This window comes from Fusarium flagelliforme (genome assembly GCF_020744385.1).
Source record: "Fusarium flagelliforme strain FIESC 12 MPI-CAGE-AA-0113 chromosome Unknown B0J16scaffold_5, whole genome shotgun sequence".
NCBI classification, from domain to species: domain Eukaryota; kingdom Fungi; phylum Ascomycota; class Sordariomycetes; order Hypocreales; family Nectriaceae; genus Fusarium; species Fusarium flagelliforme.
Genome location: NW_025763507.1, coordinates 736,752 through 762,198, shown reverse-complemented (window position 1 = coordinate 762,198; position 25,447 = coordinate 736,752). Strand labels below are relative to the sequence as shown.

At 49.3% G+C, this 25,447-nt stretch overlaps 8 protein-coding genes and 1 non-coding gene across 9 annotated transcripts; 5 read left to right on the top strand and 4 right to left on the bottom strand.

The window, feature by feature from the left end:
- Window positions 1–857: 857 nt before the first annotated feature.
- On the bottom strand, window positions 858–2,183 carry B0J16DRAFT_356461 (ATP-dependent RNA helicase DHX8; the record flags this gene model as incomplete). The annotated part of the gene is made up of 2 exons (XM_046129475.1): window positions 858–874; window positions 1,277–2,183. The coding sequence occupies 2 exons, from the start codon at window positions 2,181–2,183 to the stop codon at window positions 858–860; spliced, it is 924 nt and encodes a 307-aa protein (XP_045980965.1).
- Window positions 2,184–5,854: 3,671 nt separating this feature from the next.
- On the top strand, window positions 5,855–6,395 carry B0J16DRAFT_385605 (uncharacterized protein; the record flags this gene model as incomplete). Its single annotated transcript, XM_046131509.1, has 2 exons — window positions 5,855–5,912; window positions 5,965–6,395. 2 exons carry the CDS (start codon window positions 5,855–5,857, stop codon window positions 6,393–6,395), a joined length of 489 nt encoding a protein of 162 aa, XP_045980964.1.
- Window positions 6,396–6,531: 136 nt separating this feature from the next.
- On the top strand, window positions 6,532–6,631 carry B0J16DRAFT_t230. The gene has a single exon. It is a non-coding gene; the product is annotated as a tRNA-Leu (tRNA).
- An 855-nt stretch (window positions 6,632–7,486) lies between these two features.
- B0J16DRAFT_385604 (inositol polyphosphate kinase-domain-containing protein) lies at window positions 7,487–8,789 on the bottom strand (the record flags this gene model as incomplete). Its single annotated transcript, XM_046131508.1, has 2 exons — window positions 7,487–8,570; window positions 8,722–8,789. The coding sequence occupies 2 exons, from the start codon at window positions 8,787–8,789 to the stop codon at window positions 7,487–7,489; spliced, it is 1,152 nt and encodes a 383-aa protein (XP_045980963.1).
- Window positions 8,790–11,792: 3,003 nt separating this feature from the next.
- On the top strand, window positions 11,793–13,381 carry B0J16DRAFT_363374 (Argonaute complex, subunit Arb1; the record flags this gene model as incomplete). The annotated part of the gene is made up of 3 exons (XM_046129872.1): window positions 11,793–12,000; window positions 12,053–12,119; window positions 12,235–13,381. The coding sequence occupies 3 exons, from the start codon at window positions 11,793–11,795 to the stop codon at window positions 13,361–13,363; spliced, it is 1,404 nt and encodes a 467-aa protein (XP_045980962.1). The 3' UTR covers window positions 13,364–13,381.
- Window positions 13,382–13,556: 175 nt separating this feature from the next.
- Window positions 13,557–15,289, top strand: B0J16DRAFT_306373 (Pre-mRNA cleavage complex II protein Clp1-domain-containing protein). Its single transcript, XM_046124793.1, has 4 exons — window positions 13,557–13,653; window positions 13,711–14,503; window positions 14,554–14,820; window positions 14,871–15,289. The coding sequence occupies exons 1-4, from the start codon at window positions 13,618–13,620 to the stop codon at window positions 15,122–15,124; spliced, it is 1,350 nt and encodes a 449-aa protein (XP_045980961.1). The 5' UTR covers window positions 13,557–13,617; the 3' UTR covers window positions 15,125–15,289.
- A 2,796-nt stretch (window positions 15,290–18,085) lies between these two features.
- On the top strand, window positions 18,086–21,930 carry B0J16DRAFT_343837 (uncharacterized protein). The gene is made up of 3 exons (XM_046128110.1): window positions 18,086–18,872; window positions 19,141–21,031; window positions 21,082–21,930. Exons 1-3 carry the CDS (start codon window positions 18,457–18,459, stop codon window positions 21,844–21,846), a joined length of 3,072 nt encoding a protein of 1,023 aa, XP_045980960.1. The 5' UTR covers window positions 18,086–18,456; the 3' UTR covers window positions 21,847–21,930.
- A 108-nt stretch (window positions 21,931–22,038) lies between these two features.
- On the bottom strand, window positions 22,039–23,536 carry B0J16DRAFT_149094 (uncharacterized protein). The gene is made up of 3 exons (XM_046122023.1): window positions 22,722–23,536; window positions 22,603–22,669; window positions 22,039–22,553 (listed from the first exon to the last, which is right to left on the bottom strand). The coding sequence occupies exons 1-3, from the start codon at window positions 23,287–23,289 to the stop codon at window positions 22,223–22,225; spliced, it is 966 nt and encodes a 321-aa protein (XP_045980959.1). The 5' UTR covers window positions 23,290–23,536; the 3' UTR covers window positions 22,039–22,222.
- Window positions 23,537–23,806: 270 nt separating this feature from the next.
- On the bottom strand, window positions 23,807–25,091 carry B0J16DRAFT_149088 (acyl-CoA N-acyltransferase). Its single transcript, XM_046122022.1, has 2 exons — window positions 24,239–25,091; window positions 23,807–24,168 (listed from the first exon to the last, which is right to left on the bottom strand). The coding sequence occupies exons 1-2, from the start codon at window positions 24,636–24,638 to the stop codon at window positions 23,846–23,848; spliced, it is 723 nt and encodes a 240-aa protein (XP_045980958.1). The 5' UTR covers window positions 24,639–25,091; the 3' UTR covers window positions 23,807–23,845.
- Window positions 25,092–25,447: the final 356 nt, after the last annotated feature.

Here is a 25,447-nt window from a genome sequence, read left to right as displayed (position 1 = left end):
CTAACTTCAATTTAACAACTGGACGGCCTCATTCTTATACAAGATCTCACACCGACTCAACCCTATCCAGAAACCACAAGGTCCCTTTCGCCAGAAGCGGCAATGGAACGCTTTGATGATGCATTGCAGCAATCTAATGTACAATTTGATACTCGATATCCTTGGATTACCTCTTTTTTGGTGTTGTTGGGTGTGGGAAAGACATCAGGGTTGACCATCAAGGTTCGCATTTGTCTATCCGGGTTCTCAGGCCCAGATATGGACACTTGCATGATATTAGTGACGTGATGAAGAAATACATGCAAAAGACATTAGAAATGGGAGATGGGATATGTATTTTTATATCTTTGGGCTAAAAGGACCTTTATGGATAGGAGAGTCAGGTGAGTACTGAATAACAGACACCGCGATAGCAGCACCAAAAGTTGACCACAAGGGTGATTAGATAGCCATATCCCATAGAATAACTACCTCTCAAGGTGGTTTCACTAGCAGGAAAAGTGAACAGATTCAATACGTGTTTCTGAATTCTTAACTCGTTATGAGCGAATATGTTGGTGCTATCTATCAGATACATCACTCGTCACACAGATGACAATGTCAGCGTCTCTCTCATGAAACGCAACATTTATCGTGCTTATACGAGTGAAATTGTCGTGGGAACCTCAACAGCTTTCTATAATTCACACTCGATATGTGTCGTAAATTCAAAGGAGCTACCTCGCTTCGGGCGGCAACATCGTAACTCAAGGCCTGAGTCGCAATATAGGAACTATCTCCCCTTTTGACTCTTTTCTTTTAATGAGTCTATCATTGTAACTCTCACATCCATTCCTGGCTCTCATTTGGGCGTTGTGTTACGTTGCAGCTGTGCCTATATTGCTGATTCCTATAACGTTTGTTCATCTTATCTTCTCCCAACCTGACCTTTGAACAAGGGTGCGTACCTCGTCTTTAGGCTTATTGAAGAGGAGGAATGAGCGTACATCTATTCTGTTACTGTAATATAAGGTATGTTATGGTTCTTCGACTTATCATGTTGCACGTCTACTGGTGCCGGGGTGGGTGAGATCAATTATAAAACACGGGGACTTCATACTTCTGCAGATCTGAACGAATTGATGCTAATATCTAAAATGTTTATTAACTTCCATAAAGATAATCGTAACCCTATAATGACTCCTTGTAACTCGAACGATGCAATATATGATGCTATATCCCAACTAACCCCAAGTACCGCCACCACCTCCTCCTCTACCACCCTTCCTCTGCGCACTAAGTCGCCAATCATCCTCCGTAGCAAATTTATTATAAAGCGGCTGGATCCTCTCCGCCTTCTTCCTCTTACTCAACCGGTCCGTAGGCGCAACCTTGAAGAACGTCGGCGCAGCTTCAACAAGCCACTTGGGCTCAATACTCGTCGTGCAGTGCATGTACTCCTTACTGGTGAGTACAAGTTCGTGGTAAATGACCCACTCGGCTTGCTTGCCGAAAAGCGCGGAGCTAGGGTGCAGGTAGACGGGAGTACCCTCAATAAGGGTCTTGTAGCCTTCCTGGGGGTCCTTGCGGGCGGCGTTGCGGAAGAAACCTGCGCAGAGAGCTCGACGGACCATTTCTGTTTGGCGGCCGCAAGATTTGATGGGATGCTTGTATCGGTCCATGATCTTGACGATTTGGTCGCGGACATCCTTGGCTCGACGCATTGATCGCGCTTGAATGAAGTTCTCAAAGCACCACGGTGCTGAGTAACCGCTCGTCTTCCAAGAATTATATACGTTGAGGAATGTGAGGTGGTCGCCATGGGGATCGTGGAACTTGGCCTTCTTTTGATCAGCTTGGGATTGCTTCTCCTTGGGGCGGTAGAAGACGGTTGGGATGTTCAACATAGAGACGATGCTGAGCACTTCTTCGGCACATCCGAGATCGACGGCAGCGATAAGAACCTTGGCGAGCGAAGGCTCCATAGGGAAGTCGGCCATCTTTCGTCCCAATCGTGTGAGCAGACCTTCGTCGTCGAGTGCACTGAGGGCGTACAGCTCCTCCAGCGCTGTAAGCATAGTATTAATTGGAGGCGGGTCCATAAAGTCGAAGTGGAGAAGGTCGTTGATACCCATGGCCTTGAGCATAAGAATCGTGGTAGACAAGTTCTGTCGTTGAATTTCGGGGATAGTGGTCGGAAGCATTTCAGATTGGTATGCTGCTTCGGTGTACAGACGGAAACACTTTCCGGGACCTGTTCGGCCTGCACGACCAGCTCGCTGGTTTGCCTGAGCCTGAGAAATGGGTGTAACAACCAGTGAGTCCATACCCAGCTTGGGGTCGTAGGCGTTCTGCTTCACGAAACCGGGGTCGACGACGTAGTAAATCTCGTCAATGGTAATGGACGTCTCTGCAATATTGGTGGCGATGACAACCTTTCGACTGCCAGGAGGAGCAGGATCGAAAATTCGACTTTGCATTTCGGTTGGAAGAGACGCGTAGACGGGCAGAATGATCAAGTCTGGCACATTAGGCCCCAAGGCTTTCATTCTCTCGTACAACACTTCGCAAGCTGTATCGATTTCTTCTTGTCCTGTTAAGAAGAGAAGAATATCGCCCTTGGGTTCGGTAAGATGGATCTGCATGACTGTGACAAGTGCAGTGTCCAGGTAATCGGATTCGGGTTCTCTGGAGTAGAGGACTTCGACGGGAAAGGTTCGACCGGGAATGGTGAAAATAGGACACTCGTTGAAGTATGCAGAGAATTTGTCAGCGTCGAGTGTCGCTGATGTGACAATGACCTTCATATCAGGGCGACGCTTCAAGGTTTTCTTGAGTAGAGCAAACAGCACATCAGTAGCGATGGTACGTTCGTGAGCCTCGTCAAGCATGATGCAGGAGTATCGCGACATGTCGGGATCAACCAGAATCTCTCTCTGAAGCATACCGTCTGTCATATACTTGATCTTAGTTTGGGGGCTGGTGCAGTCCTCAAATCGAATGGTGTATCCGACCTCTTCACCAAGCTTGCAGCCAACTTCCTCAGCTACACGCTTGGCGACGGACATGGCAGCAACACGGCGGGGTTGCGTACAACCAATCATACCGTCATTGGCGAAGCCAGCTTCAGCAAGGTATTGTGTCAACTGTGTAGTCTTTCCGGATCCTGTCTCTCCAACAACAATCAGGATCTGGTTCTCGTGAACGGCCTTGATCAACTGGGTGCGGAAGGCGAATACGGGCAAAGACTCTCGTTGCTCCTTGATGCTCAAGTTCGTACGCTTGCCCAGAGATTGACCCTTGGGAATAACAGCTTTCTTCCATTCTGGGACATCTTCGGAGGGCTGGTTCTTTCTGGCGTTTCGCAAATCGCTAGCAAACTTCCTCTTGTCGGGATCGGCCATGGGATCTTGCCATTGCTGGGAGAGATTCTCTTTGGGTTCGTCTTTGGCAGCGGCGTCCGCTTCTTGTTGTTTAAGTTCTTTTCGCTCTTTTGCCAAATTGGTGCCTGACATTGCTGCTCGGTTCATAGAGCCATCAGGTGCCTTGACAACGCGAATGGGAGACAACTCAAGAGATTGCTTGGTCTGACCAGCCAGGAAAGGTGGTTCTTCCTCTCGAACTTCGATATCGACATCCTCCTCCAGCTCCAGTTCGCCATCACCGCGAAGAGTCGCGTTGTAGTCCTCCTCCAGATCAGGGTAGTCAGATGCCTTAGCCACACCGGATGCGATCAGCTGTCGGATCTCCCATCTTTCAGGAGAGGTCATTCGCTTCTTTTGTCGTCGTGGGGGTCCCAGGTTATCTCGAGGCGCTCCACTGGGTTCCGCAAATCCATCTCTTGGACCTCCTCCCAGGGCTTCCATGTTGGCACCTGTTGTCATCCGAGCTTGTGGCTCAAAGTCCTGTCCGGTCTCCTGATCAACGTCCTTCATCGACAATCCCACACGGTCACGGCCGTTCTGATCCTTGTCAAGATTTGTGACCTTCACCCAAACCTCCTGTCCTTGCGACAATATATCGGAAGGGTGATTGACGCGCTGTCCAGCAGACATTCTGGACACATGGACCAAACCATCAACTCTTCCCTTCACATTGTGCAAATTGACAAAGGCACCGAAATCTTTCAGACCAGTGACATGACCTTGGTAGATCTTGTGAAGTTGCGGCGAGTCGTCAATCTCAGGTGCTGGGGCGTTGCGGAATCGGTCGTCATCATCGTGTCGCCTGCGACCTCGTCGATCTTTGCGCGAATCGCGATGCCCATCGCGCCAATCTTCGTCGCCTCGGTCTTGCGATCGTGACCTCGATCGATATTTATCTCGCTTTCGTCTCTCTCGTGAACGGGATCGGTCTCTTCTCCTTCTCCTCGACTCTTTGTGATCGTTTTCAGGGCTTCGGCTTCGTTTTCTCGTCGGCTTTTCCTTCTTCGCCTTTGGTTCTAGGCCCTCCAGAAGCGCAAGGGTGTCGTCAATAGCATCGGCTCCATCGTCGCGAGCAGGTTCCTTGTCGGGCAGCGAAAGACCGCTAAAGACCTTCTCTTTCTCTTGAAGAGTTCTGGAATGGTGCTCTTTCTGTTGCTCCTTTCCCTTGCCTTTGAACTTGGGGTGTAAAGCAAGTACCAGTCGATCTATACTTTCAACAAGACTGGGAGGCAATCCGGGTGTAGACGCCTCGAGGTTGTCGCGGAATTCGTCGAAACTATTGCATGCTGTACGTTGGGCAATCAAGAATTCAGCTACAGTCTTTTCGCCAACACCCAAATGGTTTTGCACTTCTGATGTCACCTTCGAAACAAGGGAAAGAAGCTCGAGATTCAGCAAATCGTCCATCGCGAATTGTGTTGATGGCGCAAAAGGAATCCTTTCCACGACATTTCCATGCAGATAGCTAAGTGACCCACATGCTATCTTATCATCACGTGCACCATGGTCGAACTCTCTGTCGTAGGGATAACTTCAATAAAGGCAAATTGACCAATTAGAATGCTGAATGTAAATTCATTTCATCGCGCCGAGAGGATATGAACAGGTTCTTATTGGTAAAGACAAAAAGATTCTAACAGTAGATGGGTGCAATTTTACGAAATTGGAGAAACAGGGACTCGAACTTTTCCAAGGACGAACTCAGCAAATAACCCAAAGTCCATGGACTCAGCCTGTCCACAAACTTCGACAACAAAGGGCAATTTTTCTGTTACCTGCTGTTTTGAATGCCCTCGCCAGTGTTAAGTAAGATAATATAAACCCACAGTTTTGATGAGCGACAGTGTTGCAGATGTGTTTTGCATCATGCGTGTAAGAAGTTCCTTCGCTTCTGCCTGGCGCATATCTGTTTAAGATCATCATGTAAGTGCAGTGACGTAGTGTAAAAGATACGATACCAGCCGAGATAAGAAGCGAGCTATTCACTGTCGCTAAACTATCCCTGAATCACGCTTAAGATTAACAATATGGAAGCCTGGCGATAGCTTACAATTCTTTATCTCTATCGACTCAGTATTGTTGAGAGTCTCGGGCTGCCTCACAAGTCACAACCGTTGAATTCATTGCTTCAGTGATGACCCGACTGTGGCTGTCGGCGGGGTTATAGACTGACATTTCTCCGTGTGACCAATCAAGGATCCAAATTATCCTTGCCGCAGCACCTCTTACGCAAGCCCCTCCCCCAGGAACGCCACCTCCAGGTGACCTAACTTCTGTCGCAGAAGATCTCCCAGCAGCGTCATTGTCAGCCTGGTCACACGCCCTCTTCAACTCTACACTCTCTCTTCCAAACTTCCTCAAATCAACACACAAAGACCCTTCAATTCAACTCTTGAACCAATTTGTGATTCCCTCACTTGACAAACCTGATCGCTCACTATCGCGCAACAATGTGTTCCGCAGACTTCTTCCTCGCTTTCCTCGCCATTCTTTTCCCCCCACTGCCTGGTAAGTCTCCATCACTTTGACCAACTCGCGCATCACTAACACCTCAATTCAGTATGGGTCAAGTGCGGTCTCTGCAGCGCAGACTCCCTCATTAACATCCTCCTCTGCTGTCTTGGCTACATCCCTGGCCTCATCCACGCATGGTATCTCATCGCCAAGTACCCCGAGCCACCCTACGAGTACGAGTCTCTGCCCCAAGACCGTGAGGGCAACCGCGTCACATACGTCTACGTCCAGTGCCCGCCAGGCCCTCATCAGCACGGCAACCAGAACCAGCAGCCTAAGCCTCAGCCAAAGCCTCACCATGGCAACGCCGGCAACGTGAACTACGGCACCACCCAGCAAGGTTCCAGCTCTTCTCGCCCTGCGCCCCAACAGCAGGGCGTCACGAATAACGGCGAGGGCAGCTCTAATGACCAGGGTGTTCCTCCTTCGTACGCCGATGTTGTTGCAGGAGACCACAAGATTCAGTCCAAGGACTAGATGCCTGATCGAATGATCTGACGAAAAATCACGGAAATAAGAGTTGTAGGCGGTTTCAAACCCGTCTCCATAGCCATCAAGACGACTTGATACAATTTTGCGCAGTGGTTCTCAACAAGCGGGTCTAAGGACCTTGGGTGAGATGGCCGAGTTGGTTATGGCGCCAGGTTAAGGTTAACCTTAACACCAATTTCCTGGTGGAGCAATCCTCCTGGGTTCGAGTCCCAGTCTCATCAGATAATTTCATTTTTGCATCCTTTCACGATGTATTTTTTGCTGGTGGTGGACTCTGAACCCGGAAGGATTGGCTGAGTTTTGCATTGTGGGTTGGTGTGCGGAATGGAATGATGGGTATTGGCGAATAGCTGTGCTCACATACGATGTTTATGATATCCTTCTTCGACGTTGCCTATTTAATATACAACTGGAGTTCTGCACATGGGTGTGTCGTGGGATTTTGCGTCTTTTCCTATGATGAACGGCGAGTTGGTTCTCAAACCTCTCGGGCTACAGGGTTAGTTAGATTTATTACTACGGAACCGTTTTCATTGATAGAATCAGTAATCGTGAATCCATTTGATGTGAAGACACTCAATATGATTATAATTCGAAGTTAGTAGTGACGCATTCTGCCTTAGAATGTGGTTTATTGCCTGCATATATGCGCGTTGTCACAAATACGATTGAGATGTGGTATGAACAGACAAAAACTGTTTGTGTGTATAACTCCATAAGCCGTAGCCATCTATTTTACATACCTCGGACTATAAATCAAGCCCGAACTAAACGCCAACCATGGCTGCAAGAGCCTACAAGACCTCAAGGCCCAAGAAACATCGTGCTATTAGAGCATCAAATAAAGTCATCAATTGCCACAGGACACCATGCGCCGAGCTGCTGAGCAGCCATTTTCTACATTGTTTCCCTTTCGATCCTTAAGCACAAAGGGGTATCGAGTATCCTGCCGTTTCCCTTCTAAGCAAATGCTTTCTTAAAAATTCCATCCTCAGATTTGTCCATTTCATCTGATGGGAACCGTCGCTTTTGGTCATGATCATCAAAGGTGCCAATGCCTTGCTTTTGTCGTCACGCTATGACATCTCCCGGAAGATGCGCAAAAGACTCCGTACGCCGGTAAGAGTGTTCTCGTCGGGACCCTGGCCGGGTGTCCATTGGGCATGGGCAAAGTCGATGAGCTTGAGAGAGTAGATTTGGGGGAGGGAGGCCTCGAGGTCGGAATCTTCGTCGAGCTCGTCTTCGTCGTCCAGAGCGATGCCGCTATCAACCCTCTTGGTCGTGCGAGCTGCTTGACCGATACCAGCCTCTGCGTCGATAAGTGCGTTGTTCTCCTCAATGGCACTTCGGAGAGCTTGGCCGTCACCCTCGAAGCAGAAGAGTAGCGAGGAAGAATACATCCTGCTTTCGTGTTTCGAAAGGACCTCCTCGACTCTTTCAAGGTCCCGGACAAAGGCGGTGCACACAGCCTTGCCAAGATCCTCGTCTATACCCGCGCTCTTGTTGAAGATGAACTTTCGGAATTCATTGATAATGTTCTCTTCCTTCACCGTTGTTCGGCCGTAATCCTTGTCGTAGATCTTGTAGTTCTCCTCATCCAATTCTGAAGAATCCTCGGACCCACGGTAAACTCGCATACCTGCTATTCTGAATCCCAAACTGCCGTGTGTTGTCTCAGCTGAGATCTTGTTGAAGCGCTGCTTCTTTTGTTCAGGAGCATCATCGGCCCACAGTCTAATGCCCAGCTTTACGTCAAGGATATTGGGGCACTTGAAGCCAAAGGAGGCATTGTCCAGCACTACCGCCTTGTCTGTCTTGATCTTGTTGTCCTTGGCGGGAACCCAGGCTGCACCACCCTTTTGTTGCTCTTTTTGTTGCTCCTTTTGGAATGTTTCGGTAGCATGGGCAACTTGTTCAGTAACTGATGCGACAATCTCTTCTTTTGAAGTCTTCAAGTCCCCGGCATGTGAAATGACTCCAGCAACGGCTTCGTCTATTGTAGATTCCGTGGGATCGGTAAGCATGAGGGAGCCCATGAACAAGGGCATGATATCGGCGAACTCGGGATATCTTTCATTGGCAGATTCGTAGAATTCGATCTCGGATTGGGTACATGGCTTAATGAATAACTCGCCGTCAGGGGTACAGAGCGTGCCGGCACTGTAATTGACAGAATTAGCTTTGTGCAGAGCACGCGGGGGAACGAGGCATTGTGACAGATGCCAAGAAAGAACGGTAGCGCAATTCAGGGAGAACAAAAGGTGCTCAATAGGAAGCGCGAATGCAAGGCGAAAAGGATTAAGGCACTTACTGGCCGGCGACAGCGTAGTTGTAATTGCGAAGCTCTTTGCGATCAGGCATTTGTTTGGATCCCATCATCGTTAATGGGACTGTGACTGTGTAAGAAAGAAAGTGTGGCGGTGGGTTTGCGCGCGCCGGTCGTCGGTGTAACGGTAAGATTTGAACGGCAAGAAAGGATGGATCAATGCGGGGGATAAGATGAATATCAACTTCCAGAAGCGACAGACGAAAGAGGATATAAGAAGTGTAACGGGGAACAGGGCGGTGAAGAGGAGTGTGGAGAGATGCGCAGTTGTTGAAAGGAAATGGAATTCTTGATGAAGCTGGAGAGCGATGGATTCGAGGGGCAGTGGCTCAGTTAGCTCAGCACAAGGCGAAGCGCTGGGAATGCTTAGTTTTGAGTGGAGAGAGCGCGAAGTGAGTTTTCAACCAAGAAAAAAATATGAGACCAAGACCAACAAAAATATTTGCCGCTGACGTTGGTTGTTCTTATAATAGAGATAAGGAAGAAGAAAAGAACAAAAGACGAGCTTCCTTGATCAAGGCAGATGATGTAGTTATTCCAAGAATTCAGGGGTGTAAAGAAGCGAACGATTCAAGGAGCACCAAGAGATAAATGATCAGCGCAGGAGGACACCAGTCTTGACTGTTTTGATCAAGGTGCGACACGTCAAGGCACAAGTTTGGGCTTTGTTCAGAGGGGTCGATTCCGTTTCGTCCACAGATAATTTGGGAGTGAGTTGAATTGATTAACGGGAGGAGGATCCGGGTGGCAATTTTGTAGTATCCAAATTTGATATCCCAGGCTCAAGGTGCACTGAGACTACTGAGTGCAGTGCAGTGAGTATTGTGGCGGATGCAACAGCAACAGGACAAGCCGACGGTAACGTTAGATGAAGGATGGCGGTGCAAAACCAACAGACAATCTCGTTTCAACGGTTTTAATATAATACAGTTTCCAAGGGATTATAGGGTTGTTATTCACTGGGTATATGCCTGGTGTTTATACAACTACTCGACCAACAGTTATCAACCAACAAAAATCTACTAAGCACTTAATAAAAAAGAGGCCGATCGTGGCTAGGCAACTCTTCGGAAACTTCAGTGAATAGAAAGTCCTATCGCACAGCCCAGGCTCTCCGCCGTGAATACCTTACTTCAAGCGATGGCGAGACGAGGCCCGAAGCGCGATGCAAAGCCCCTGAACAAACCAAGACCCCAAGCGCTGGGCGGCAATATCTGTAAGTCACTGGCCAAACAGCAGTGAGATTGAACCCTGACGGGCGGTACTCTGCCTCGCTGAGCCACAGCCAGCATATGGCCTGTGGCCTGTCAGAGTGGTCTATCCAGGGTCCTCCCTGGCTAACAAGTGAGAGTTAGGCTGGGCATTCTTTTGGATCTTCGGTCATTTCCAAGACGGACCATGGGTCAAGTGTACGCCTAGTCTGTCTCACCCGGATACTATCCTTCTCGACTGGCTACACGTCGCAAAGACAGTAATCATCAGACCCAGCAGCGAGGACGATATGCAAGGAACATAGAACATTCTGATCACGAATTTGTTCATGTGTTATTTTGTCTATTCGCTGGCGTTTCACATTCTGACCATCATGTTCTTACTATGCGATTTTGATGAGTCAACGTAAGACCAGAAGGGAGTCCGCAGGGTGTCAGAAGAATTGATCGCCGAAAGCATGAGAGACGAAATAATCTGGTCACCTTATGACGATCTAGGCCAGAATTTAGGCTACTTTATTTCTGTAGCCTAAGTCTTGGAGAACATTTCTTCTGTTACCCACCTAGGGAGTCTGATGGAGAATGACAAGAGATTCGTCATTTCGCTCACGACGCATGTAATTGATGCACCAAGAATCACAAGTCTGAGACACAGAAAGCAAACACATGAAAAGAAAACATGCCTTTAGCCAAACGTGCATCAGCACTTTGCTATCATGGCTTGGATGCTATCAAATCCGAAGTGCAGATATCCGAATCACAGCATAAGCAATCAACATGAATATGTTCACAAACTTGTACAACCTCAAAGCCCAAAGTCTCACTCACTTTATCACACCCTCCGTATCGATTTACCACTCAGCTTAGGCGAGCGACGCCAAATCTCCTCGTGACCTCTACCTCCATCAAATGACCTCCTACCACACACGAATCAGATCGAGATTGCTGTGCCGTTTCGTGAAAATCCTTCTCTTACAGAAATGGAAATTCAGCTAATAATCTTTGCACCCTTCTTGGTCGGGATGGGCCGGCCCGTATTCGCTGGCGTGGTTTATTGGTGCTTGCACTAACGAGAAGAGGCTATCACGAGAATCCGCCTTGCTTAGAGCCCAGCTAGCAGGCTGAGTATGTGCAAGAAATCATCCACTTATTTCGTATCTCCTCGTAGATAGAATATCTAGTCTTAGAGCCATATCGTTATCTGTGCAATGGTCTTACGTGCAGACTTGTTTGTGTCCGACGAGTGCGGTTTTTGGGGGTCGTTGGACCTAGGTAGGCAATGCGCAGGACTGCGAGCGAGCCAATATATTTCCTACACCATTTTCAAGCCCTACATATAATGCTTGACAGTAGAAGGTGTTCTAGGTGTTGTATCAATAGCTGAACGTAGGTAGTATGTGATGAGTAGATACAGTGAGGGCGCACTGCCATCTGTGTTTTATCTTGAGCTGGATTGCATTGTAATGGACCTCGACCAGATGGACAATGAATTGCTTTCGAATACAATCACTGGAGGAATATCCCAAGATTGTCGCGAACATGCAGCTTAGGAGTAGCTTGCCGTTGATGTCTGGCCGTGCTCGAAACAAACAGTGGCTGCCAGCAGCTGCCAGTTGCCGTTCTAAAATTGAAGCAAAATTTCGTCGCAAAATAAGAAAGCGAATTTTGTTAATTTTCTACGCTCACTAGGCATATTTATCTCTCTTGATAAATCGCTGATCTTCCACCTCGACAACTCGTCGTGCCAGTGAATCACGGAGTCTTGCTCTTTCTACTCCAGCAAATTTCATCACGATTTCTCTCCTTCAACACCATCGATCATCGCTACACCACGTGTTTGTCAAGATGGATAATACAACTAACGAATCCACCCCTCACTCCGAAGACAAGGAGAACATGAAGGGCGAAAAGGAAGAACCATATCTTCCGCCGCCTACGCTACCTGCCTCGCTTCAAGGTGTCGCGAAGCAAGGCAAATCGAGGAGTGGAAACAAACCACTCTCCCACCGTGGTCCTGGAGCGCTCCCCAAGAATCGAGGAACCGGTTTCGAAGGCATGCGCTCGACTGCTATTTGTACAATGGATGTGTGCTGACGCAGACCTAGAGTTCTATGCCGATCCGCCCATGACCCCTAATGAGGCCAAGGAGGAAAAGGATGACATCTATGCTCTGTAAGTTGCGATATTCCTAGAGGCGATGAGACAAAAGCTAATTTCTCCAGCGATGTTCCATTTGCAGAGTGAGACGAACAGCATCCGGATAAAGATTCACTACTGACATCTTCAGGCGCATGCAAGCATGCATCCAGCGTTTCCGCTCTAGACGCCGTCTCCAGGGCACTCGAACCCGTTACTTCGAAGAATACCTTTTCCTTGGAGGCGTCGACTGCCAGCCCAACACCTTCGGTGGTCTTAGCCAGAAGGAACTCAAGGAACTCACCCCCGCTGAACGTCGGGAAGCGACCGCCAAAGACATCATCTGGGCCAGTTCCGCTGCTGGACAGAGATACTACAACGGAGACAAGGAGGCTTGGTCCGTCGACTTTCCTGGCGTCGCTGCTGGTTTCTTTTCAGTCACTCTTGTTCAGCTTACTTCCTTCGAGTATGTGGGAATGATGGAGGGTATTAGCACTGTCGAGAACTTTCTCCGATACGTCCTTCAGCACAACGTTTGTCCCGAGTACGAGGACGATGTCAAGGCTGCGATGGAAGTTTGCAAGACTGCTGCTGAGGAATGGCCCATGATTCGACAGCTCTGCGCTGCACTCCCTGGTCACTTCAATCTTGCTGCCGCTGAGCTTTTCTGTCCCGAAACCATCACCGAGGAGTCGTGGTCGTTCTTGGACTTCAAGCGACCTGAGGATTTCGATCCTACTTCTGTCTTCTTCACGGCTTTTGCCCTCATGGATGAACCTGACTTGTTCGAAAAGTTGACTACTAAGCGACCTACCATCACTCGGGAGTTCGACTGTACACTGGAGCTTGTTGAGAAGTTCCGTCCCAGCGATGACATCGTCAAGCGGGTCAAGTCTCTGGTTATCGGCGACAAGGCAGCTTACCATGCCCCTGTTGGCAAGGCCATCTTCAAGCAGGGTGTCATCGAGGATGATTGGGAGAGACCCCCCACTACATGGCCGATTGAGGAAGCGACCATGACGCTTTTCTTTGATGATGCTCTTCTGGCGAACATGGTGCCAGGAATGAAGATTGAGGCAAACATTTGTGAGTTGGACGCGGGGTTGCGATTCGTCAAGGGTATTGAGAATATCGTCCCGTCATTCTATGTCTATCTCCCTCAAGAGATGATGCGGCACTATAAGGAGCCGAAAGAGAATGATAGACCTGCTCCATCGGTGAATGATCCTCAGGATGGGAGAGACGATGATGTAGCCAAGAAAGAAGAAGAAGAAAAGTGATCAGGAAAAAGGAACAAGTACTTGTCAAATAGAGGAGTTAAAAGGGCTTAGGGTAGCTTAGATGGTCGTCATTTAATGCTGACAAAATTACACCTCATTTTGTGATTGGAAACTGCTCTGGTATTTATGTCAGAGCTTGTAACCTTGACCCCTGCTCCGAGCTTCTGGAAAGCTTCCACCGGCCCCACGTACCGTACCTCTCACCTACTATCGCGACGACCTTCTCTTTCATACAAAAAGTCGATGTAGCGACCATGTCAATTCCAGGCTTGGGCCAGATTCCCTCACAGGTAACCATCTAACCAAACAATCCATCGTCAAACCGAACTCACTGACATTCTACAAAGCCCACCACCACTTCAACCACCCGCGTCGTCAGTCTCCGACCCGCATGCGAATGGCGCTTCCAAACCTCCCTCGCCTCCCCCGTAATCGTCAAGCTCCTCTCAGGCACAGCTGAAAAAGATGGCGTCGAACTAGGTCCTAAGAACGCCTACACCTTCGCGGGCGTCAAGTCGAAGATCCTCACCTGGCACGGCTGCGAGTTCGAGGTTGACGGGCACTGCGACGTCGAGTCTGTGGCCGAATATGCGAATCCGACTGATAACCCTGCCAATGCGCACATGAATCTCCATGGACAGCTCAATGATATGCGACAGAAGGCGGAGCGAGAGGGCAAGGAAGGACCGAGGGTGCTTATCGTTGGACCTGCAGATGTGGGAAAGACGACGGTCGCGCGGACGTTGGCGAGTTATGCGACGAGAATGGGCTATCAACCTGTAGTGGTCAACACGAATCCGAAAGAAGGCCTGCTCAGTTTGCCTGGTACATTAAGCGCCAGTGTTCTCGCGACTATCATGGATCCTGAAGCCGTCGATGGCTGGGGAAGTACGCATACCAGTGGACCGAGCAGTGTGCCCGTGAAGCTACCTCTGGTGTTTTACTACGGAAAGGCTTCACCCGATGAAGACCCTGATTTCTATCGCGAGCTTACGAGTAAACTTGCTGGAAGTGTGAGTGCGCGCTTGAGCGAAGACCCAGACGTTAAGAGCTCGGGTGTTATCATTGATGGCATGGGTCTTCCTGAGCAGAGCAAAGATGGATATGAGCTCGTAGCACACATCGTCGACGAATTTTCAGGTACAATATCAAATTCAACGGTTGTGACAGTGTAAAGCTAACAGGAACAGTCAATGTCATCATCGTTATTGGCTCCCCAGGCATCACCGCCGAGCTATCTAGAAAATTCAGCACCGAGCGAACAAGCCTTGGAGAGCCCATCAGCGTCGTCCCCATCGATAAGTCCGACGGTGTAGTCATCCGCGACGAAGTATTCCTCCAGCACGTTAGAGAAGCCGCTATCAAAGAATACTTCTTCGGCGACACCAAGAGAACCCTCAGCCCCCTGATCCAACAAGTCGACTTTGATAACGTTGTACTCTACCATACCCCCGAAGGTAACACCCCCTCTGCTTTCTGTAAAGCAAACTTACTGACTTCCACCCAGAAAATCCTCAGAGTATTGCCAAGGAAGATCCGTCTACGCCGATGCAGCACTGGACGCTTGCTGTCATGCACGCTGCGCCCAAGGATGCGCCTGATGTTGTCCGAGCTGCGAGTGTGATGGGATTCTTGTATGTTTCGGACGTGGATGAGGAGAGGCGTAAGATCAAGCTACTTGCGCCGGTCAGTGGACGGTTGGGTGACCAGCCGCTTGTGTGGGGGAAGTGGCCGGAGCCGTTCATCAATCTCCTCGGATAATGGACTTGTTTCTGCTATTGCTTGGCGAGAAGCTGGTCAGTCATATAGAGTTGGGAGTGTTACTCTATTTGGCAGTTGCTCTAGTCAGTTGCAGCATGTGTGTGTGTGTGTGGCAGTAGTTTTACGTATTGCAGTGCAGGTAGATAACCTGATTTTGTTGCATTGCTCTCACCTTACCTTGTGATATGAAGATAATATGGAATTGAGTGATGTTGCTGTTAGCTTCCCACTCCGTCCGTGCAGTGTAGCATCGATATCATCGTGCTACGGAGTCAGGAAGAAGTGGAGGCCAAAGGGCTTGAACACGGCCTACAGGGCAAGTATTCTGTATCATCGTCTTGCTGCCAATGTTCTCGGTGTTCTCGCCGAAGAGAACCTTTCAGGGGCCAGCGCAATGGGAGAGCATTCTCAACATCGTGGAGCGGTAGACGAAGTTAGTTCATCCACAGAACCATCATTCTGGGTAATTGCGTAGAGTATCATGGTAAAAGCCAATGTCCAAGCGGTTCTGTGAAGGACCCCCTCACGAACTGGATGTGGCACTTGCGAATATGACATTCTCATCGACGAGACAACCACTGACACTGTATCTGTACCACTCGATGTCAAGTCCTCATCTCCCCTCAAAGTTAGTAATCGGCATCGCCTATCCCGAAAAGCCATCATGTCTCCTCGCAACACAAGTCTCATGGGTTATCCCTAATTATCCCGAAGTTCGTTGCTTTTCTTGTAGATATCTTACTCCATTCGTAATACCAAACATGTGCGAATACCCCATACCCCGCACGATTAACGGTAAATGAGGGCATTAGATGAAGCCAAGAACGTGGATGAGACGCCATACGGAGGAGCCTACTGGAGAAAGCAGATACTCGCGCCATGACAATCGGCCGATACTGCAGATACAGGGCCGATTTGATACAAACAGCGGAGATACGAGTTGTTGGCTCGGCGAACGAGACATATCGAAAGCCTGTTGAGCCTGTTGAGGAGCGTTGGATGTTCATATCCGGGGAAGCAAGACAGTCTAGACTCTGGAGACTGTTCGGATCCATTTTCTTCCCCGGACTTTACCCCGTTCAAAACGATTCACGATGCCAGGGATATCATTAACCTGAACCGCCATTGGCTGTCTAATGTTGTTTAAATGACAGATCCCGTCCACTCTCCGTCACGGCTACGGATAAGGTTGCAGCTCCCGGTGCAGGACCGGTCCGGAGTTCAAAAGACAGCGCCGAGATCCCGGCACCTTTTTTTAAAGCTTGCCAAGTGACAATGACATTCACACAGTGAACAAGCTTTCCTTGTCCGTAGATCTGAAAAGAGTTGTCTCCACTCTAGCCACTGCAATTCATTACGTGGCAGGTAAGTTACATTAAAAACTGACACTGATCAAGTGGTTATAGAAAAAACAGGATGAGGATCTAGTCTAAGAATGCACTAATTCTTTTGTCTCCATGGACTTGTTTAAGTCCTTGTTCTTTTGCGATTTGCCTTCGTGGCTGTGCGGTGCCCCTGTCGGTTGAAGGTATCCGTGTCGGTGCTATGACGGCTGATTAGAGTCCATGAGGTCAGTGATATTGAGAGAGAAACAAGACATTGGGTTCCAGGATTAGGATTTCACTGTATGAAACTGTAAAGTCAATCAATGGTTGGACCGTTTCAAGCCCGGCGGCTTTGGAAGAAGATCCCTGGCTCTACTGGCCACCCCAATGCTTAAGCTTAAATGTTAGCGTAAATTCTGGGCCAAGAGCCTCCAAAAACAGGGCCCTTGATTAAAGAACCCGCGGCAACAAATAAGAAGCAAGGATGTGCGGTCTGAAATAGGTCATCGAGGTACAAAACAAGCATAAAGACAAACAGTATACGATGCAGGTTTCCGCAAAAAGAATACAAGTATTGCAGTGACATTCATTACACACTGCCAAGGGACCAGGCCATTCTTGTCATAGCAGGTGATAGGGAATCGTCTTGGCCGAGGCGAAGCAGAGCCAATTGTATATTGGTCCGTATGTCGTTGTATGCCAAGCCCAAGCCATGCCAAGTTCAAACAAGCATTCTCTCATTAAGAGAAGGCGAGGTCAAAACGTGCTATATGATTGGTCATCGGCTAACTAACGTCGTGCTCATTGCGATTAATGGTGAGTTATCGTCAGTCCATCAGACCCTGCTGACGACAGACGCTAATGGACAGTAGCAGCAGAAAAGCTGGCACAGTAACTGATTTGAACTGATAGTGATTATGTTTGTCTGCTTTGGTACACAATCATGTGCTCTTGTCCAATCTGATCCCTCTTCATCTGTATTCCCCTGCATATGTCAAAGACAAACACTCCTATCCAAGTGCCACAAAGACAGATCACCTCCCGCGATAACAATTATCTCCGTCGGCTACTGACAGATGACGCGAGTAGAGATTACCTAGTCCGTACGGAATAGCAACAAGGGACAGTCCAAGGAAATAGATGATGATCCGACCGACACGCGCCCTTGCAACCCCTCGTGACCTTGGCAGGGTAAGCGTTGATTCGCCTGGCTGCCACGAGATACTGCATGCCAAGCAGCGGTACATGGGGGTACATGGTTGTTCTTTGTTGGTTTGGGTCAAGGTGTTGTCTCGCTCAAGTCCACAGCTTAACAGGACCAGTGAAGCTGTTTTGGCTCCACCAAACTCAATCTTGACGATCATCTTGGAGAGGTTGGCTAAAGCTTGTTTGAGACGACGACAAAGGAAACGTTGAATGCTCAACTGTTACAGTGATTGATTGATGAGAATATCTTCTAATTCTATGAATAATTGTTGATTCACTGATCTAAATGAGATGCAACTTGACACTCCCATAATGACAATCATGTCTCTTTATTGTACTTCTTAGTACCATTCAATGGCACAGTGTTAATTGAATGCGGGGCAACCCCACCAGCATCCCGTCCAGCTTCACTTTGATGGTAGCGTACGTACTGCACCTTCCCTGTCTTGATGTATCGCCTTGATTGGATCCCTCCGATTCCCCCAAACTTAGCGGACTTCAAGTTTGGGATAGGTGCGGACTCCCATCTTCGAAGGAAGGCAGAGCCTCTCTTCTCGAATCGTGCTATTGCTCTTGCCGATATCTCTCCGGGTCCCTTCTACACTCCTTCCCATTTACAGATAAAAGGTGCCACCCCTCGACTTCCTTCCATGACTTTTCCTTTCTTCTTTACCCAGAAATCGTGCTTCTCGCGATCTCTATCTCAGACCTCTTTTATCTTACATCTTCGACTTTCTTTCAAGTTTACCCAGTTACCTTTTAACTCCCCCCTCAGCTTTCGCTTATACCAACACCCATTCGATGGGAGAAACCGAATCTAAATCCGCGAATGGTGCAGTTCACGCCACTACCACGTCGGACTCGTCGACCGTCGCTACCGGTCAGGACGACCAGCCTCCTATAGCGGAACCCCCCGACCTAGCTATAGAGAAGCCAATTCTTCCCCATACGCTCTCTGCTCATCGCGTCGCCCAAGACCTCAAGTCTGACGTTGACGATGGTTTGAGCAGCGAGGAGGCTGCCGCCCGACTCACTCGGGATGGCCCTAATTCTATCAAAGGCGCCAAGGGGATCTCGCTCTACGAGATCTTCATCCAGCAGGTTGCCAATGCCTTGACTGTCGTCCTCATCGCCGTGACCGCTTTGTCCTTTGCTATTAAGGATTACATTGAGGGTGCTGTCGTGGCCGCCGTCATTGTTCTCAACATCGTTGTCGGGTATGTCTTTGCTGCGTCAAAAAGCTCAGCTAAATCAGCTCGAGCCGTCGCTTGCTGTTGCTACAACTCCCCACTTCGTTGTTGCACTTTGCTACACCTTTTCTGTCCCTCTTGTTCCTGCTGCCATACGGTGAAGCCTGTGATTTTGCCATGCGTAAGGCCTGAAGCCCCAAGCACTGAGGTCGAATCCTGTGCCATACCCTGAAGCTGACAGTCCGAATCTCATCTAGCCACCGTCAGTTCTCACAGTATGCTAATATCCATCTAGATTGATTCAGGATTACCGCGCTGAGCAGACTATTCAGTCACTCTACGCCCTGTCCACTCCCAAGTGTAAGGTCATCCGAGATGGCCAGAGTGAAACCGTCAAGGCCGAAACTCTTGTCAAGGGTGATATTGTCTCCCTTGCCACTGGCGATGTTGTCCCAGCCGATTTGCGTCTGATTCAAGGTATCAACGTCTCTACCGACGAGGCACTTCTCACCGGTGAATCGATCGCCATCAGCAAGAAGCCTGATGTCATCTTCACCGACCCTGATATGCCCATGGGAGATCGTATCAACCTGGCCTACTCCGGAAGCTCCGTCACCCGTGGACGCGCTACCGGTATTGTTATCGCAACCGGTATGGAGACTGAGGTCGGTCAAATCGCCGAACTCCTGCGCAAGAACAAGAACGATGATACCCAGAGGAGCGGCTTTGGTCGCCTCGTTTGGAGATCCTACCAGTTCAGCCGCAGAATCCTTGGTCTCGAAGGCACCCCTCTTCAGGTCACTCTCAGCAAGTTTGCCCTGTTGCTTTTCGCCTTCGCCATTCTTCTCGCCGTTATCGTCTTTTCCGTCAGTCTCTGGAAAATCACCGATGAGGTCCTTCTCTACGGAATCTGCGTTGGTGTGGCTGTCATTCCCGAGTCTCTCCTTGCCGTCCTGACTGTTACTATGGCCGTTGCCACCAAGGCGATGGTTCGCGGTAATGTCATTGTTCGACAGATGCCTTCCCTTGAGGCCGTTGGTGGTGTCACCAACATCTGCTCCGACAAGACTGGTACTTTGACTCAAGGACGCATGATCACCCGAAAGGTCTGGCTCCGCGGCGATCTTGAAGGTACCGTAGAAGGTACCGCTAACCCCTATGACCCTTACAGTGGTACTGTCAAGTGGTCCGCCGATCTGGCTGGAAGCTATCTCAACGCCTTCCTTAAGGTTCTCACACTCTGCAACAATGCCACAGTCAGTGATGGCAAGAAGGAGCCCGAGACCGATTCTAGCAGTATCATCACATCTGAGGATACTGAATGGAAGGCCATTGGTGAGCCGACCGAAATCGCTCTCAAGGTTTTCGCCATGAGATTTGGTCGCAGCACCTCTTCAGGTGATATCCTGGTGGCCGAGCATCCTTTCGATTCGTCTTGCAAGCTCATGAGTGTCGTTTACGGCAATGAGGTCGAGCAAACTCGAAACGTCTATACCAAGGGTGCCGTTGAGATCCTCCTGACTAAGCTCACCGAGACGGAAGAGTTTAAGAAGGAGATCCTTCTTAAGGCTGAAGAACTCGCTAGCCAAGGACTGCGAGTGCTTTGCATTGCGACCAAGCCTATGAACGGCGATGTCCAGGACTGCCATGATCGTGCCAAGGTCGAGAACGACCTTCAATTCGTCGGTCTTGCTGGTCTCTACGACCCTCCCCGCCCTGAGACTGCTGGTGCCGTGGCCCAATGTCGCGCTGCTGGTGTTACTGTCCACATGGTCACTGGTGATCACATCAAGACCGCCACTGCCATTGCTTATGAAGTTGGTATCCTCAACAAGGACATTCGTATCAAGTCCAACACTGTCATGGCAGCTGCCGACTTTGGCGCTCTCAGCGACGCTCAGATTGATGCTCTCGATGAACTCCCTGTCGTTCTCGCTCGTTGTAGCCCACTGACCAAGGTCCGCATGATTGAGGCTCTCCATCGTCGCAAGGCTTTCTGTATCATGACTGGTGACGGTGTCAACGATTCCCCAGCCCTCAAGCAGGCTGATGTCGGTATTGCCATGGGAGACCGTGGTAGCGATGTCGCCAAAGAGGCCGCTGACATGGTCCTGACTGACGACAACTTTGCTTCTATCGTTACTGGTATCCAGGAAGGTCGACGTCTTGCCGACAATATTCAGAAGGTATGCTTATACAACGTCCTCCCTTTCGATATGATCGCTAACTTGAGTAGTTCCTTCTCCATCTTCTCACCTCCAACTTGGCTCAAGTTGTCCTGTTGCTTATCGGTCTGGCTTTTAAGGATACCAGCGGATACGCTGTCTTCCCCCTGTCTCCTCTGGAGATTCTTTGGGCCAACCTCGTGACCTCATCGCCCCTGGCTTTGGGTCTCGGTTTGGAGGAGGCTTCCCCTGATATCCTTCGCCGACCTCCTCGCAGCTTGAGCAGGGGTGTTTTCACTTTCGATTTGGTCCGTGACCAGCTTGTTTATGGATTCTGCTCAGGTTCCCTTTGCTTGGCCGCTTTCATGATTGTCAACTACGCCGCATCTGGTCAAGGTTACTATAACATGGTCCCTCACTGCAACGAGAGCGGAACCGAGGGCTGTGACCTCGTGTACCGTGCCCGTGCCACGACCTTTTCCACCCTGGCCTTCTTGTTGCTGGTCACAGCCTGGGAGGTCAAGCATTTCCATCGCAGTCTGTTCAACATGGACGAGCGTGCCTCCGGCCCCTTCTCCGTGTTCAGAACCATCTACCACAACAAGTTCCTCTTCTGGTCCGTCGTTGCTGGCTTCGTCATGATCTTCCCCATCGTGTACATCCCTTACCTCAACACCGAAGTCTTCAAGCATAAGGGTCTGACTTGGGAGTGGGGTGTTGTCGCTGGCTGTGTGGTTGTCTACGTTGGTCTTATCGAGATCTGGAAGGCAATGAAGAGACGATTCGGGTGGGGCATCGATACCCACCCCGTCACCCAGGGCCGGGTCGAAGTCTAAGTTCCCCATGTGGGCGGTGCTGGTGGATATAAAAGTTGGCGTAGTAGCTGAGGCGTAGTTTGGTGAAGCATCGGAGGACAGGTTTTGGGATATATGCACGGTTATCAGATTGGTATTATACTTATGCTATTATCCTCTAGTCAATATATTTCCTGTCGAAACAAAAACCCCGTATGCAACGCTGCTATTAAAATGTCTATCTGGTTGAATGAACCCTTTTCGTAAGAACCCCGGAATCTCTGCACAGTCGTAAAGCTGTAAGGCCAGGGGTACTCCAGTCATAACGGTGCCGGCACCTGAACGGTCGTGGTGTTGTAGTTCGACACGCGCTCGTTCATTTTATTGTATTCTTGTCATGTCGTTTCGTGCAGAGTATTTACTCATCCTTGGACTTCTTGATGGGGTTGCCATCCTTGTCGGCAAGTCCCTTCTCTTGCATGACTCTAATGGACTCGTGGATGGGATCCAGCTCAGGCATGGGAGCTCGGTGGGAGTCCCAGTAGTTGTCGGCCCATGTGAAGTACTGGCCATAGTTGCAGGTGAAGTACATGTGGTGGAGAGTGTGGTGGGCAGGGCTGTTGATAAACTTCTCGAGCCAGTGGCCGGTAATCATGTCGCCGTCGTGGATGAGGATGGTCCAGACCTGAACACAGACGAAGAGGAACATGTAGAGGTGCTTCTGCATGGGGCAGATGTAGACGAAGACACTATTCATGTTAGTAACAGCTCGAATTGCTCAATTGAAGCGCGACTTACTGGTAAGGCAGAGATTGGACGTAACCGTCAACGGGGTGGAAAGCAATGGCAGCCCAGGGAGTAGGAACTGAAAGACAGGTTAGCTCGGTCAATTGACAACGCGCGAGGTGTTGACTCACTGATCCACTTGTGGTGAGGCTTGTGGATGTACTTGTAAATGCTGGGGTGGTGCTCGAGACGGTGAATCCAGTAGATACCAAGATCATTAAAGACCATGTACAGAAGAGTAGAAATCGCCAACCACGACCAGCCGTACTCGTCGATATTTGTGTACAGCAGACTGTGACCGCGCACCTCTCCAAGGAAGAAAGGCAGGGTAAGAAGGTCGATAATAGGAATGGCGAAGAAACTAGACTGGATCTCCTGTCTAATCTGGTTCTTGAGGAATCGAGGGTGGTGTTCAAGACGGCGGTCAAAAACAAAGTAATATGAAATGGCAGCGGAGATAACGTAAATAAAAGCGGCGCCGAAGCCAGCAATCATAAGAATTGAAGCGCATTGGCGGGTAATATCGTCGCGCGCCAGCGAAGAGCCGAAGTTGAGAGAGTATTCATCGTCGAAGTTCTTGGAGGATGTCGCGAAGCCTGTTGAGTTGGCGCCGTATTGGAGCTGTGTTTGTTGGGGGAACAAGTATGCGTATCCGTGGTCGAAGACATACGGGTCGAGGATCTCTAGTATAGCGTCCATGGTTGCGATTGGCGATCTGCAATATCAAAACAACCAGAGATGAAGATGATGGAAGGGAGAGAAAGGGAAGAAGAGAGAAAGAAAGAGAGATTGATAAGAAAGTCACCCCTGGGAAAGAAAGATCAGAATCAGGCCATTTGAGATTTTTTTTATTAAGATGAGCTCGCTGGAGCTCCGCTGAAATCTTGCCGCCTTGCGCCGACAGTCGGTGTCTGTGTCTCTGCTTTGTCGCGGGGCCTAACAACAAAAAATCCAATTAATTTGCGCCGCCCTGCAGAGCGACCGACGACGTCTGAAAGTGCTCCACACAAGGGTCCCACGGTCTAAAAGGTGGTTCGCTAAGCCGTTTGTGCCTGGATTTGCCCATCTTGATCTTATCGTGATTGGAGCGGGGGGTTGCAGTTACAGATCCCTACCCCCCCTTTTCACTTTAAAGTGGTGTCCAGTTCCCGTCCCTTCTGGAAAGAGAAAACGAATACGAACTAGAGAACGGTAAACCCCCATATTTTGAGACGATACAGCCAATGACTCAACACGGTTTTTATTATTGCCATTTTCATGTCCGGATCTTGGGCTGCCGGATCATGCTATCTTCACTCTCTTGCATGCCTTTGCATTTATCCTCAAGGCCGATGACTCCGTCTGTATATCCGATGTTTCTCTCATGCTCGGCGATCTTGTGCGCCCATGCCTCGTTATCAATTGACCAAGTTCCTAGACTCTCAAAGCCGAGCTTCTTATAAAGACCGTAACCTTCACTTGATGAAGTGATGGTGGTTGGGAGATTGGCTGCGTCGGCTTTATCTAGGACAGTCTTTAGAAGAAGGCCACCAATACCCTTTCGTTGGTGGTCTGGGTGCACCATGATATGCATCACGTCTGCGCCGCAAGTCAGACCAAATAACCAACAATGGAAAAGAATAGCAATTGACTTTCAGCCACAACTTACCAAAGTGATCTTTCCCCTCAAGAACCTTTTCCTTAGACTCATCCATCTCCTCACTGCGGTTATCGAACCATTTCCAGAAATCCTTCATGTGCTCTTTGATGGTCCAAACACTTGGCTGAGGCTTGTCATTTGCATTGACGTTATTTTGGCCGACGCTCGCGTTCGAGTTCGGCTCCTTGTACCGAATAAACCCCACAACTCCCCCCGCCTCTTCCGCGACCGAGAAGTGCTGGGCCGGGTTCTGCAGCCCGTTGCGCGTGGCGAGCGGGATGAGATCTCGGGGGTGACGCTCGAAGAAGGCGGCGTAGAATTCGTGGTAAGAGCTGAGGGCTTGATAGTGGATGTTTGCGATGGCGTCGCTGTCTGCTGGGGTGGCGGGACGGACGGTTACGGAAGACATGGTTAGACGAGTATTTCGCTTGGATCGATCGGTAATTATTTCTGCCGAGAGAATAATTACAGTAGATGATGGCTCTTGGCTTGGCTTTTGTAGTTTTGCCACGATAGGAGGATGGGTTTGTATGATACCTAATGAGGCAGTTGGTGTTTTTGGATCGTTATCGCGCCGTGTGAGTCAGCCGGTGATAGATCCTGAGGGACCTTTGGGAGGATTTATAAGGTGCTTATAGTTATACGATATTTATCTCGCGCAGTTACGGAGTTGTTATTCGTTTTGAGAGTTCTCGGGTCTTGATCGAGTTAGACAGATCTTACTGTGGGCTTCTACTTAAGAATCCCCGGTTTACAGACTTGATGGCACGACCAGCGACAGCGTTTCTGTCAATTGAGAATGAAAGCTACTACAAGACCTCAAGCTAGCGCCCGTTGGAATTTTTGACTGTCATTACCGCGTCCTGGTGTCACTTCAAGCCACATCCATGAGATGATAGTTGCTCCCCATCGACGAATTCTGCGCCAAAGTCTGAGAAGTAGTCAAGGTAGTCTTGCATGGGCTCTAAATTGAGTTGATATTATATGTATCTTCTCAAATAAAGTTGATCTAAAATTATGCTTCTTTTCCATAGCTAGAGTCTTGATATCATGATAACACCAACTGAGACGGGCGCGCTTGGGGGTCACGTGCTATCTTTCCTGGTATGACAGCACCTGTTCCCTAGGTGTGAGGCAGTCTACACAAAACTAGCGAAGAATTGAAAGACGGTTTCATTCAGTTCCATTCATCTTAGATCAGTTAGCAACCACAGTTTG